This window comes from Podarcis raffonei, chromosome 6 (genome assembly GCF_027172205.1).
Source record: "Podarcis raffonei isolate rPodRaf1 chromosome 6, rPodRaf1.pri, whole genome shotgun sequence".
Lineage (NCBI taxonomy): Eukaryota > Metazoa > Chordata > Lepidosauria > Squamata > Lacertidae > Podarcis > Podarcis raffonei.
This window is the reverse complement of record NC_070607.1, coordinates 86,427,785-86,442,226: the sequence shown is the minus strand read 5'-3', so window position 1 is coordinate 86,442,226 and position 14,442 is coordinate 86,427,785. Positions and strand designations below refer to the sequence as shown.

The 14,442-nt window shown below is 44.1% G+C and overlaps 1 protein-coding gene across 1 annotated transcript in view; it reads left to right on the top strand.

The window, feature by feature from the left end:
- The window catches only part of LOC128415479 (piezo-type mechanosensitive ion channel component 2-like), a 65,310-nt gene that overhangs the window by 24,872 nt on the left and 25,996 nt on the right, over nt 1–14,442 (top strand). The window contains exons 19-31 of the mRNA XM_053391717.1: nt 1,998–2,202; nt 2,427–2,528; nt 3,507–3,672; nt 4,252–4,495; nt 4,915–5,011; nt 6,790–6,952; nt 7,494–7,583; nt 8,245–8,336; nt 8,930–9,001; nt 10,661–10,773; nt 11,479–11,587; nt 12,203–12,274; nt 13,362–13,531. Of these exons, the coding sequence (XP_053247692.1) occupies nt 1,998–2,202; nt 2,427–2,528; nt 3,507–3,672; nt 4,252–4,495; nt 4,915–5,011; nt 6,790–6,952; nt 7,494–7,583; nt 8,245–8,336; nt 8,930–9,001; nt 10,661–10,773; nt 11,479–11,587; nt 12,203–12,274; nt 13,362–13,531 (1,695 nt within the window). The remainder of the gene's footprint in view (nt 1–1,997; nt 2,203–2,426; nt 2,529–3,506; nt 3,673–4,251; nt 4,496–4,914; nt 5,012–6,789; nt 6,953–7,493; nt 7,584–8,244; nt 8,337–8,929; nt 9,002–10,660; nt 10,774–11,478; nt 11,588–12,202; nt 12,275–13,361; nt 13,532–14,442) is intronic.

The window sequence follows — 14,442 nt, the reverse complement described above, 5'->3', positions numbered from 1 at the left end:
GATTCCTGCGCCATTTTGTTGTGCTGACCCCCTTCTTTGACACCCTCACTTTTCATTAAGAATGAAACAAGAGCCTTCCTGAATGAGGCCCAAAGCTCATCTGTCCCAGTATCCCGTTCTCACGGTGGCCAACCAGTTGCCTATGGCAAGCTTGCAGTCAGAACTTGAGTGCAACATTCCTCTCTCCACACTTGTGATTCCCAGCAACGGTTGTTTGGAGACATACAGTGTCTTACATCAGACATCTTTCATAGCCATCCTGGTTGGCTAGAGATTAAAACACTAACCCAGTTCTTAGGATGCAATTACTCCCTCCCCCAGGTGCATTTTCTTCCGCAGAAATTATACCAGACTACACTATTGTTAGGACGCGGGTGGCGCTGTGGGTTAAACCACAGAGCCTAGGACTTGCCGATCAGAAGGTTGGTGATTCGAATCCCTGCGACGGGGTGAGCTCCCGTTGCTTGGTCCCTGCTCCTGCCAACCTAGCAGTTCGAAAGTGCACAGTGCAAGTAGATAAATAGGTACCGCTCCAGTGGGAAGGTAAACGGCTTTTCCGTGTGCTGCTCTGGTTCGCCAGAAGCGGCTTAGTCATGCTGGCCACATGACCCAGAAGCTGTATGCCGGCTCCCTTCGCCAGTAAAGCGAGATGAGCACTTCAACCCCAGAGTCGTCCGTGACTGGACCTAATGGTCAGGGGTCCCTTTACCTTTACCTTTACACTATTGTTACCAGCACAGTTATAAACGACGCCCCTGAATTTCAGACCCTCCAAGTGTTCCTGTTTTCCAGGGACAGTCCTGGGTTTACAGAAGCCATCCTGGTTTCTGATTTGATGCCAGAATGTCCCGTTTTCCCTTAGGACGTCCCTATTTTCATTGGAGAAATGTTGGAAGATATGGTAGGATGTTCCTGTTTTCATTGGCTAAATGTGAAAGTTGTAGAACTTCCAAGCCAAGGAGATAAGTAACTATACAACCTTTGGAAGACATTTGAAGGCAGTTCTGTATAGAGAAGGGTTTTTAAAAAATGATTAATGATTTATTATGTTTATGTATATTGGAATCTGTTCAGAGGGCTAGGGAAACCCAGTTGGATGGGCGGGGTAATAATAATAATAATAATAATAATAATAATAATAATAATAATGGAATGGATAAATATGTTGATATGCATAGATTAAGTATGTAAAGATGAACCAATTAAAAGTAAGACTAACAATGGATAGATAAGAAAAAGGATAATGTCACAGTGTAAAATATATGTTAATTCATAAGAAGTCGAGTTGTGGTAGAGGGAAGTCACATGGGTGTATTTCATTGTCTTTATTATTTCAATGTACACAGGGTTTGCCTCTGTTGATTTGTAATTGTAAAATAGGTATTCTTTTGTCATCAATAAACAGACATACATACATACATACATACATACATACATACATAAATAAATAAATAAATGAAGGAAGGAAGGAATAGGATGTCCCTATTTTCATTGAAGGGGATGCGGGTGGCGCTGTGGGTAAAACCTCAGTGCCTAGGACTTGCCGATCATATGGTCGGCAGTTTGAATCCCCGCGGCGGGGTGCGCTCCTGCCTTTCGGTCCCAGCTCCTGCCCACCTAGCAGTTCGAAAGCACCCCTAAGTGCAAGTAGATAAATAGGTACCACTTTATAGCGGGAAGGTAAACGGCGTTTCCGTGTGCTGCACTGGTGCTGGCTCGCCAGAGCAGCTTCGCCACGCTGGCCACGTGACCCGGAAGTGTCTTCGGACAGCGCTGGCTCCCGGCCTCTTAAGCAAGATGAGCGCACAACCCTAGAGCCAAACACGACTGGCCCGTACGGGCAGGGGTACCTTTACCTTTACCTTTATTTTCATTGAATAAATGTTGGAGAGTATGGGATTTCAGCTTGCCAGTTACAGTTTCCTTTCTGAGCACAGGAAGCACATGAAAAACACCTGGGGTGCTCCTGAACACGCCCCCCCCTTCTGCTCTTTCAGATCTGCTTTGTGGTTGCCATCAATGTGATTAGGCAGCGTATGGACTTCTATGCCCTCACCCATGCCAGCTGGCTGATTTACCTGTTGAGCCGCCGGCGGAGGAAAGCCATGGCTGAAGCCTGGCCCAAATACTGCTGCTTCCTTGTCAGCATCGCAGCCTTCCAGTATCTCCTCTGCATTGGTCTCCCACCTGCTTTATGCCAAGGTACATGCAGAACGGTGTGTTCTAGCAGGTAGCAGGGCAAGTACCTTTGGAGGGGGGGGGCGTGCCGTCTAATTTAGGATGAACAAAAGGGCGACTCTGCCGTCTGCTGGATAGCCAAAGTTTTGCCTCTTGGCAGTTCCCTGTGAATCAAATGTGCCCAGACAGTAAGCTCGGAAATTAGTTTAAGATGCTTTGTGTAATGCAGATAATCTCTTTACTGGCAGATTATCCGTGGAGAACCTCTCACTGGCTGCTCCATTCAAATCTGATTAAGTGGCTCTATCTGCCCGACTTTGCCAAGAGGCCGGATGCTAGTTTTCTCCTTTGTAAGTATAATCTGTAAAGTCATGGGACACCTGCTTAACAGGCGTTAATAGCTGTTTCTTCCAGAGGAGGAAACATCTAAATTGTGGCATGATATAGTTTGTCAGGTAACATGGGAAAACTTGAAAAGCCGGGTGGGTTAATAGCAAACTGGGACGCAGGTGGCGCTGTGGGTTAAACCACAGAGCCTAGGACTTGCTGATCAGAAGGTCGGCGGTTTGAATCCACACGATGGGGTGAGCTCCTGTTGCTCAGTCCCTGCTCCTGCCAACCTAGCAGTTCGAAAACGCATCAAAGTGCAAGTAGATAAATAGGTACCACTCTGACGGGAAGGTAAATGGCGTTTCTGTGCACTGCGGTGGTTCGCCAGAAGCGGCTTAGTCATGCTGGCCGCGTGACCTGGAAGCTGTACGCCGGCTCATTCAGCCAATAAAGCGAGATGAGCGCCACAACCCCAGAGTCGGCCATGACCGGACCTGATGGTCAGGGGTCCCTTTACCCTTTACCTTATATACTGAGCTGGCCCATTGGTTCATGTTGTCAAATGTGGCCCTCCAAAGTTCTCTGTGACGTCCTTGGGACTCTCTCCACACCACACTCCCTCCTCAGCCACACTTCCTCTTTCCAGACCTTTTGAGTGTTTTTGCCTGCTTGTCCTTGAACTCTGATAATGTCCTTTGCTTGCCCAGATGAGGGACAGAGAGACGGGTGTTTGTGTGGAGAAACCAGCCTACTGTACAAAGCCTATGAAGCGGTCCATAAATTTGTTTAATGCTGCTGCTGCTATTGCTACCGTTTGCTCTGTCGTCCAAACCCACGCGATGGTTTGTTTCAAACAAACCATGAGCAGTAAGCCAAGAACAAACCTTGGTTGCTTTACCTTCTTTAAAGAAGAAAGAAAGTTTACAGTTAAAAAGCAGGGAGAAAATATTCCAAATAAATCAAATCTCTTTCCTTGCCTCCTCTCTCCCCGCTTGCAGATGACTTCCTGCTTCTGCTCGCTGCCTCTCTCCAGTGGCAGGTGTTTGAAGATGAGAATAAGCTGGTTGTACGGATGCAGGCGGGAGACAACATAGAGATCAGCCACAGCCTCGACCCAGCTGGGCTAAGCGAGTACAGTCTGGTACCAAACTTTATCCACTGCAGGCAAGAAACTGTATTTGGGGCCTAGGAGTCTGTGTGCGCTCTCTCTCTCTCTCTCTCTCTCTCTCTCTCTCTCTCTGTGTGTGTGTGTGTGTGTGTGTTAGAGAGAGAGAGAGAGAGAGAGAGAGAGAGAGAGAGATTGCTCCATAAAGCAAATAATAATAATAATTTCCCCCAGGTATATTATGCAACATATCACTGATGCAATAATAGTGCATTAGTGTGGATTTATACAGGACCATCAATCCGCTCTGAAATAGTGACCATCTGGCAGTGCAGGCGGGTCCATTAGGACAAGTGGAACTCTGCTTTCCAAGCTCCTAATTACTTTCAGCCAGTCCAGAAGGTGGCACTGGCTGTCAGCTTCCTCTTCCTGATGTTGCCCTTGCAGAATTCAGCAGGGAGCAGGATGGGGACAAAACAATCTGGCTTCAGCTACCATTAGCTCTGGCTCCCCCTAGTGGTAGCCTCCCTACCTTCTACCCTATCAATTCCATTGAGCGCCAACCAATTGGGCACCTGGAAATGCCCCCGTGTCACAGGTATGCCATTTGTGATTTGTTCATCTCTTGTTTCCTTCAGGTCTTATCTGGATTTGGTGAAAGTGATTTTGTTCAGATACCACTTTTGGTTTGTCCTTTGCCTGATTTTTATGACCGGGACAACAAGGATCAACATCTTCTGTGTGGGCTACCTCCTGGCCTGTTTCTACTTCATGCGTTTTGGGCAAAGCCTCCAGTTGAAGCCAGTCAAAGACATACTCAGACTGTGGGACTATTTGATCGCGTACACAGCTTTGGTTATAGCTGCGAAGAACCTCCTTGCCGTATGTATTTGTCAAGCTAGCAGAGGTTGAGCAAAATTATCACCTTACCCGTAGTCATTGTCCCATAACAGACTGTGATCTCAGTTGCTACTTTAAGCCACCTCAGGGATGGGTACAAGTGCAACTGCATGTTTATTTAGATGTGGAAATAATGCACAAGGATGACTCCTGTTTAACATGAGACGTTGCTCATACTGTCTTTTATTGTTTGATGCTTTGGTGTGTTCTTTTATACTTCGTTGGAAGTTGCCCAGAGTGGCTGGGGCAACCCAGCCAGATTGGAGGGTTACAAGAAATAAATCATCATCATCGTCATCATCATCTCACTGTATTGGTTTGAAAGGGCCAGTCTGGAGCTTAGATGAATGTATTAGAGTCCCCCTGAACTGTCATCTTTTTCCCTTCCTCTTTGCCCACAGATTGGAGCATGTGCGTACCTTAGTAAATTACAAACAAGCCATTGTTGGCTAATTCAGACCTTTGGTATGTTCTGCACAATACCGGGATATGATGTAGGTAAGTAGGATGCGGAAAGAGAGATCCTCTGGTATTTCAACTTACATCAAACACTTTTGATGAGAAACACAGTTTTCTTCTACCTTTTTTGTAAAAAAACTTATTTCTCTCTCTCTCTCTCTCTCTCTCTCTCTCTCTCTCTCTCACACACACACACACACACACACACACACACACACACACAGTTTACAGATTTTAACCTAGACCATAAATTACTTTATCCATTGACTTCCTGTCCTCCTCTTCCACGGTTTCCATATTTATCCTTGAATGCTGCATATTTCACATAGATTATTCAATACATCCATTTTAACCTATCTATCTTAATCACTAATGCTGTTGCTCAATATTTCAAGTCCTCATGTTTTCATCTTGCTGTAGTAGCTCTTCAAATACTCAATAAAGCGTCTCTGGCCCTCAATGAATTTTTCATCATTTTGGTCTCTAATCTTTGCTATTAATCTTGCCAGTTCTGCATACTCCATTATTTTTAAAAGCCATTCTTCCTTTGTTGGAACCACTTCTTCTTTCCATCTTTAGGCATAAAGCATTAGTGCTGCTGTCATTATATACAGTGGTACCTCGCTTTAAGAACAGCCCTGTTTATGAACTATTTGGTTTACGAATTCCGCAAAACCGGAAGTAGTGTCCAGTTTGCGAACTTTACCTCGGTCTACGAACGGAATCCCAATGGTGGAAGGGCAAAAAGGCGGTGGGAGGCATCATTAGGGAAAGCTTGCCTTGGTTTAAGAACAGTTTCGGTTTAATAACGGACTTCTGGAACGGATTAAGTTCATAAACGGAGGTACCACTGTACATAAATAAATTAACCAACTCTTTTGGTACATCACTACCTATAATTCCTAAAAATAAAAGCTTTGGGTTTCTTGGGAATCATCAACTTGAACATCTTTTTAATCTCATCATATGTCGTTTCCCAATAGTCCTTAGCTTTTTTACAAGTCCACCACATATGGAAAAACGTTCCTTCTGTCATTTTGCACTTCCAACACAGACTTAGTTTTGTACATTTTGGCTAACTTATTTGGTGTTATATACCATCTATAAATCATCTTCATATAGTTTTCTCTTAAAGTGTAACAAGCTGTACATGTTAGAGTACTCCTCCACAACTTCTCCCATGAAGACAGCTATCTATGATGTCCCTCATCTCTTGCTTGATTACTCCTACTTTTTCTAACACATTGAACACCCTGCTTTAATGAAAGTGTGAGCTAATGTTTAGATTTTTGCATGCATTTTTACCTAATATACGTATTTTTGCAAGCAATTATCTCTAATATAATGGACTGTTCTTATTAATATATTTATTTTTATGTACACTTTCCCCGATATATGTACTTTTATACACATCATTTTCTTAGAGAACTGCACTGTATTCAGAGAAATGCAGATTTCAATGCATAGCATAGCTGCATTTCATTTTGGGTGGGGTGTGTGTGTGTGTTTTAAATGCAGATTAGATACTTGCATAAGTAGACAACCTGACCTGTGCTCCACATTGCTTGTATGCCAAATTCCCCATTGATGATCACCAGTGAACTTCAACTACGGACAATGACACAAAGATCTGAAATTGAAGCTACAATTTGCTTCTTTCCCAGCAGTTACTGACCATGTTTTGTCACCCCTACAAAATCGAAGGCTCGTCCCTGGCCTCCACATTGAATAGCATAATTAGAACAATAAGGAAACTGTATGAACCACTCACATCCTAGCCACCTAGAGAATATGTTGTGTGTTTTCCTCTTATCTAGACCCACCTGAGGATGAAATATGCGAACTGCCTGAGAAGGAAGCAGGAATAACCTGGGATGCGATATGTTTCACTTTCCTGCTAATCCAGCGTAGGATTTTTACTAGCTACTACTACCTCTATGTTGTTGCAGATCTTAAGGCTGCCAAGACCTTGGCCTTCAGGTATGTGGCAAAGATGTATGAAATCCGAACAAGATTGCAGATTGTTATTGAGATAGGAGATGGAATCAATGCTACAGACTGAAGACCAATTCGCACAACCAAGTTGGTAGGATGAATAAGTGACCTGGGCGGAACTGGGCTGTTGAAGAGTCAGTTGACCTAGATTGCTCCTTTGCTGTGAGATGTAGGCCTTTCTTATAAGTTATTGGAATAGTGTGATTTGTGGCCTCCTTGTGCCTAGATCCTATGCCACTTAAACAACATGACTTTGGTAGGAAGCAATCAGACATGTTAGGCAACTGATGGGGTTGCATCTCTCTCAACCATATTGGTTGTCAAAACCGCATGATTCCTTTCTTACATGGGTTTCTAGAGCAGTGCGGGTTTCTACCATTGAAGAACAGCTCCCATGCTAGGAAAGTAACATTAGATTTCATCCTTCAGAAATAAGAAACATGAAGTTGGCTTTTCTTACCAGTTTGCATCCAAATGTGACTTATAAGGTAGATAAGATGGTTTCGAAATTGTCTCATACATGCAGAGGAGCTCAGCTGTTTGAAGTAAAGCTTAAAAAGGTGGTGGAACTCAGGATGGAAGAAGAGAGAAAATCAATGCAAACCATGAAGAAGCAGTAAGTCTTGCAACCTCAACATTTATTTACAGAATTGTATAACAATTGACTAGAAGTGGTTGGAAAGGCAACTGCAACGTATTTCTGTTTCTTTTCTGAACCTCTAAAATTCTGATTATTAAACTCTAAAAGTCTGAGTATTAAAATGAGCTAGTGAAACAGAGAGATGGTTGAATAGTACTTAAAAAGCACAGCATTTTGGACAGATACTGAAATTGATTGAAATTGACTTGCAGTGTGGTCTGTGTGTAGTATGAACTTAGATGCTCAGGGCATCTCTGGGAAGGTACACATTTATCAGTGATATGAATTCCTTGCAGTTTTGGTTATATGGGCCCTGCTTCTGGTCTCTGTGGGTCATAATGCTGGTCACAAGAGTTGTTTTTTTTAAAAAAAAATCCCCCTCCACCTGTGTTACCCCATTATCTCTGTGAAAGAGATGAAGGGCACTTAAAGGTGCTGGATGGGAGCTGGTGATCTCTAATAAATGCCACTCCCCCAAGTAATAGGGAAGTCTTGATCTTATTACATAGTAAGCCCCATTCAGGGTGTAGCATGTAAGAATGTCTGCTTGCTGCTGTGTTCAGAAGCAAGCTCTGTGAATGAATTGCAGAGGACTAAAAGCAAAGGCAGTGTTTGTTTTTCTGTGGGGAATTTATAGGCTGGAGCTGATCAAACCAAAGAAAAATCTCACCACCTTGGCGAAATGGGGACCAGAAGCTGTGCAAGAGTCTGAAAAAGCAGAGGATTCAGGTGGAAAACATTTGTTTTGTTTTTAAATGGCATGTATCTTGCAATGTAACTTATTAGAAAATGATAAATGGCTGCTTAATGGCTTCCAGTGCATTTTCTCATCACTTTCCTCATTGCAGAAAGTCCATTTTGGGGGGAGGGGGAGGGGCAGGGTTCAGGTCATGGTACAAGAGCTCCAATTCCACTTTAATTGCACGACCTAAATTTGCTGGTATGTGTGATTGAGCCACACCACAAAACAGTGGCAGTCCAGAAGCAACAAAAGTTTGCATAATGTGTTGTTTGTTGGCTAGTCTTAGGAAGAGGCAATGAGCTATGGAAGGAGGTCAATGAAGGAAATTTTATGGAGCCCCTTCTGCCTTCTGCAGTTGCCCACACACTTTGAAGTCTGTCTTTGTAATCAAGTGGCTTAGAAACTATACAGAAAGGAGGATTTCCATTCTTGAGTTTGATCTCTTTTCAGAAACGCTGGAGGCAGACCGCTTATGTTGCCTTCTCTTCATGAATCATGTGTGGGGTTGCAGGGCATGCTTTAACTGCCTGTCCATGGGAACATTTTATTGAGTAGGTTTTTTTCCTGGGCTCTTTTGCAGAGGATGATGCTATCAAGAAGGAAAATGAAGGCAAAAAGACATGGTGGCAACCCTGGGTCACTCACACTTCAAGTAAATCTCTTGTGTTTACAATGGTTCCCTTAGTGCAGGGGTCTGCAACCTTTAAGACAAAAAGAGCCACTTGGACCCGTTTCCGAAGAAAAAAAAACTGGGAGCCGCAAAACCATTGCGACATTTAAAACAAATATAACACTGCATATATTGTTCCTTACCTTAATGTCTGATCTGACAGCGGACGGGAAGGTGATGTCAGGACGGTGCGTGACTAACACACGCACCGCCCCCATGCAACGTCACAGCCAGTACAGTGCCCGCCACAGTGGGGAGTGTCGGGGCGCACAATGCACCTCCTCCCCTCGCTCCGCCCCGGAGCCGCGGCAAAGGTGTAAAAGAGCCACATGCGGCTCCGGAGCCGCGGGTTGCAGACCCCTGCCTTAGTGTGACACCTTGTCCCCTTGCAGCTAAAGTTTTCTATTTAAAAATCACTGTTTGACCAATATTTTACCCCAGGGTTGGAGAACCTGTGGTCCTTCGAATGTCATTGGACTACAACTCCATTCATCCCTGATCATTGGTCATGCTGGCTGGGAATGATGGGAGGTGGAGTCCAACGACACTCGCGAGGCTATAACTTCCCCATCCAGGCTGTATGTTGCTTCGTTGACTACTCCAGGGATTGCAAAATCCAAACAATTAATGGGTTAGATCAATTCATCAAACAACGTTGGCTTGATCAAGAAGATAATGCTGATTAGCTGGGAAGCAGATTTATTTATTTATGTAAGCAGCATGCAAAACTCACAGGGTTCCCCCAGTAGCTAACATTCAAAGATATACAGTGGTACCTCAGGTTAAGTACTTAATTCTTTCTGGAGGTCTATTCTTAACCTGAAACTGTTCTTAACCTGAAGCAATACTTTAGCTAATGGGGCCTCCCACTGCTGCTGCGCCGCCACTGCACGATTTCTGTTCTCATCCTGAAGCAAAGTTCTTAACCCAAGATAATATTTCTGGGTTAGTGGAGTCTGTAACCTGAAGCGTATGTAACCCGAGGTACCACTGTACTGCCTTTGAACCTGAAGATTCCATTTAGCTCTCTTGGTTAAAAATGGCCAATAGACCTTTCTTCTATTAATGGGTCTACTCCCCTTTTAGAACCAGTGACCAGCATTACATCTTGTTGCAGTCAGTTCCATATGTAGGCCATTGCATCCCAGAGATTGACATGCAGCTACAGATTAAATTAAATTAAAATCAACATGTCGGCATGCATTGACATTTCCCCATTATTCTTCAGCCCCAAAGGGGCTGATCTTAGGGGAGGTCTTAGAACTATTCTGAAAGGTCCTCTGACCTGCACAGTGGTGGTTCTGCAGTGCAATAGTTACCCATTAACATCTTTGAACTAACACTCAGATGGTTGAGGTGTGGACTTCTGTCATCTTCTTGGCGCAGTAGGCTGGGTGGAAGAGGAAGTTCTAATATGTTTTAGTGGCTGCAAAGAAAAGAAAAACCACTATGAAACTTTTAAAAGCACTCAAGCAGTGCACAAATTTTATGGAATAAGTATAAAACCAAGGGTAGGTAGGTTTGAAACTAGGGGGGTGAATTGATGCACGGTGACAAGTATGAAATGGATGTGTGGTGGCACTGAGTTCCACAAGACTTTTCAAGTTCTCAGTTGTGTCTGCTTCCTACATCAAATTTCAGTGGTTCGAAGTGGGAGCTATTACCTCTTTGAGACGGATAGCGAGGACGAAGAGGAACAGGGGCCCACTGAAAAGAGTGAGAAGGAATCTCTGAAGAAGAAAACAGCATTCCAGGTGTGTGGTAATTCTTCCAGGAGAGCAAAAAGAGCTGCGTTGAGGGCGGGGAGACAGAACTTCGGGAATAAGGGCAAAGGGAATCATCCTGCCAATGGGAAATGTGGACTGTGAGGATCAAATTCATTCATAAAAAGCAAAGGTAGTCCCACTTATCCAGAACAAACCCCCACCCACCCAAATCCAAAGCTGGGTGCAACACAAAATATTGGTAAGCTTTTGAGTGGCCCAGAACTCTTCGTCAGTCAGGATGTTACACAAAACAGAGGGTGGGGGAGAAACAAATGCAAAAAGTGTTGAATATTGTAGCTGTCCTACATCTGCAATCCCTTCCCTATGGCAAAGACGCATAATTAAGATTAGGACTTCATTGCACCTAGTATTTTATTATATGTACTTAGTCCCAGACAGAAACTCTTTGCACATCTGCTCTGCCCAGCAAAGCATGTTCAACATAGGAGAGACTGGACCAGGGCAAACAGGATCCGAGCAGGAAGAGCAAAGATTTGTCTGTTCTGCCTTTTGGATCTTTGAAGGGGATGCAGGGAAGGTGCCATATACCATCGTGGCGACTGCAGGTGCTCCTGTCCTAGATTTCTACCTCAAAGTTAAATCCAGGCAGAAATGATGTAGTTTGATGGACTCTCCCCTTGCCTCACTCCCACCCTAAAGAACTGTTGAATAACAAGCTTCACTTTTTCGCAGCTTGCCTATGAAGCCTGGATGACCAGTTCAAAGTCAGCTCTAAAGATGAGGGAGCTGGATGAAATCAGGGACCGAGGGAAGGAGCAGCAGCAGCAGTGCCAATTGGCAGGTAGTAGAAATGATACTTGTAAACCACTTTAGAAGCCACCTTGGCAATTTAGCAGTATACAAATAAATACAGTATTTTTCGCTCTATAAGACGCACCAGACCACAAGACGCACATAGTTTTTGGAGGAGGAAAACAAGAAAAAAAAATTCTGAATCTCAGAAGCCAGAACAGCAAGAGGGATTGCTGCGCAGTGAAAGCAGCAAGAGGGATTGCTGTTCTGGCTTCTGGGATAGCTGCACAGCCTGCATTCGCTCCATAAGACGCGCACACATTTCCCCTTACTTTTTAGGAGGGAAAAAGTGAGTCCTATAGAGCAAAAAATACGGTATGTGTTATAATAATGACAGGCGGATACCCTAAACATGAGGTACAGTCTTGCCTGGGCTTTACAACTTCAGACTGGAGGGGGGGGTGTGTGTCACATTTTTTTATGTTTCCACACTTTTAAAAAAATTCCTGCACGTGGAAAGCTAGATTCCTCTCCCCCTTGCATCTTTCTCAGTAAATTTCCAATGGCAAAAACTGGAATTTCTGTGTCACACATCACGGCAGGTGTGGGGTTGGGTTCACAATTCTGGGATGCTCTTCCAATGTGTTGTTCTGCTGTGCTTCAGCCAACGGGAAAATGGAATCCTGGGAAGAAAATCTGGAGAAGTCAGCCCCAGAAGAGGACGTGGATGAGCCAGGTGATTAATTCCTCTGCATATCTACCTAGGAAATATTTGGCGTGCTATTGCTGAGGAAGGAAAGGAAGAGTCAGAGCCTCAATATGGTACTGGCAATTACTCTTAATCAAACGGTTCTTGTAAAATGCCCAGTGTTTTTCCGTTGATAACTACTTTCGTCGGGGTCTGTAGCTCAGTGATAAAGAGCATCTGTTCATGCACATGTGTATAAGTGTTGATAATTATCAGGATTCCTGCAAACGTGGAGGGGAAATGTAACTCTTTCCTCACCTGTGGCTCTGAGGAAAATCCCTTCTCTTTATAATACAATAAAATAGCAATGCATGCAGACCTTCAAAAACTGGAAATGCAGCTGATTCCCTTGGAAAACAAGGCATATCTCTGTTTGTGGTGTTTTTATTTATATAGACTTGTTATAATTTCCATTATACCTGAAGTCTGGAATGTATTGCTAATGTCTCTGCCCGCCCCTTTGCCTTTATATTTCTTACCTGTTTTCTGTGATGATTTTGTTCTAAGCTTGATTTTGCATTTTAATTTAAATAAAAACAAAACATCAGTAAATACTGGTTGGTTAAAAAGGAAGAAAACATAATATTGCAAAGTCCTGTCTAAACAAAGTCCTGTCTAAACAAAGTCCTGTTTTCAGAAGACATCTGAAAGAAGGCAGAGATGGGATGAGACTCAGATAGTAATCATTGGTATGAGGGAATAGAATTGTTAGAAGGTTGTCTAGTCACACTTCTCTGAAGTCTCTCAGCCCCACTCACCTCACAGAGTGTTTGTTGTGGGGGAGGAAGGGAAAGGAGAATGTTAGCCGCTTTGAGACTCCTTCGGGTAGTGATAAAGCGGGATATCAAATCCAAACTCTTCATTTTCATCTGTGACCTGAGGAAGAGTAGAGATTTCTCCAAGTAAAAAAATAAAACAAAGCATTTGCACCGCCAAACAAGCCATCTCCAATCTTGGGAGAACTTCAGATGCTGCAGTTGATGCAGAAAATGGGGGTGAAGTTTCAGGCGTACAAAAGATATTTTGGGTTGCGTCAAGGCTCTTGGTGATTCTTACATGTGCTTTCTCTTCTCAGCAGAAAACATCCTTCAAAGAGCAACCAACATTGTTAAGTTCACTTGGGTTTTTATCCAAGCGTTGCTGGATGACACCACAGAGGCACTGAATTTGCTTTGTAAAGATAACCTGGATGTAGCAAATGTGCTGAGGATAGAAAAATGCATGATTTGGCGGGAGATTCAGAAGGTAAGCTCTCCAGACCTTGACACTGTTTCCCGGTTTAGAAAAGCAAGCAGTAGCAGATCAAGTTGGAAGAGTACAGCATACAGATTCTGGATGGCATCCTTAAGTCCCACCCACTGAATTAGTTTCTCAGCTTCCAGGGTCTGGTTGGAATGTCCTCTGAAGAACTGAAATCTCCAAAGCAAACAATTCAGAATATAGTAACAGCTTTTATAGAGTGTTGTATCCAATCAGGGGTGCAAATCAGGGGTACCAGCGGGGGCCCAGGTAAGCCCCTCCCCACATCATCGATCACATAACACTACACACACACACACACCATTTGAATGGTAATGCTCATCAACTTTGTAGGCCCCTGGCCCTCTCAAATCTTATTGGGGGGGACTGAAGTTGACTCCTATGTCTCCAGTGCTTCACATGCTGAATCGTGCTCATGCAACAGGACTTCCTCTGGAGCAGATTTTGTCTGTGTGTGCACAGGGAGAGGGAAATTCCATTGTGCAAGCAGAAATGAACTGTGTTAGCGGAACAGCAGTGTTGGCTACTATCCAAAGTCTTTCTAAAACCCAAGGTCTTTATGCAAAACCTGAATTGCTGTTTGCTCTGAATGAGCTCTAAAGAGCAGTTTTCCCCAGGTGAAAGCAGCAGGGCAAGAGGAAGAATGGGTAAGCCCTAACTAACTGTCAGGGAACTGCCATCAGTGCCGGAGGGAGAGAGCAAAAGCCAGAGGGATCATAGAGAGCATCCAGGGATTGAGAGAAGCAGCCCATCTTCTGGGGAAGGAAATCAGCGTAGCACCAGTGGAGAGGGGGGGGCAGGAGGCTGAAGTGGCAAGGCGGTCCCATGACTCCTTGCCTGGGACCAGCGGGGAGAGTAGGGGTCCTCTGTTGCCCATGCCCTCTCTGCGCAGAAAG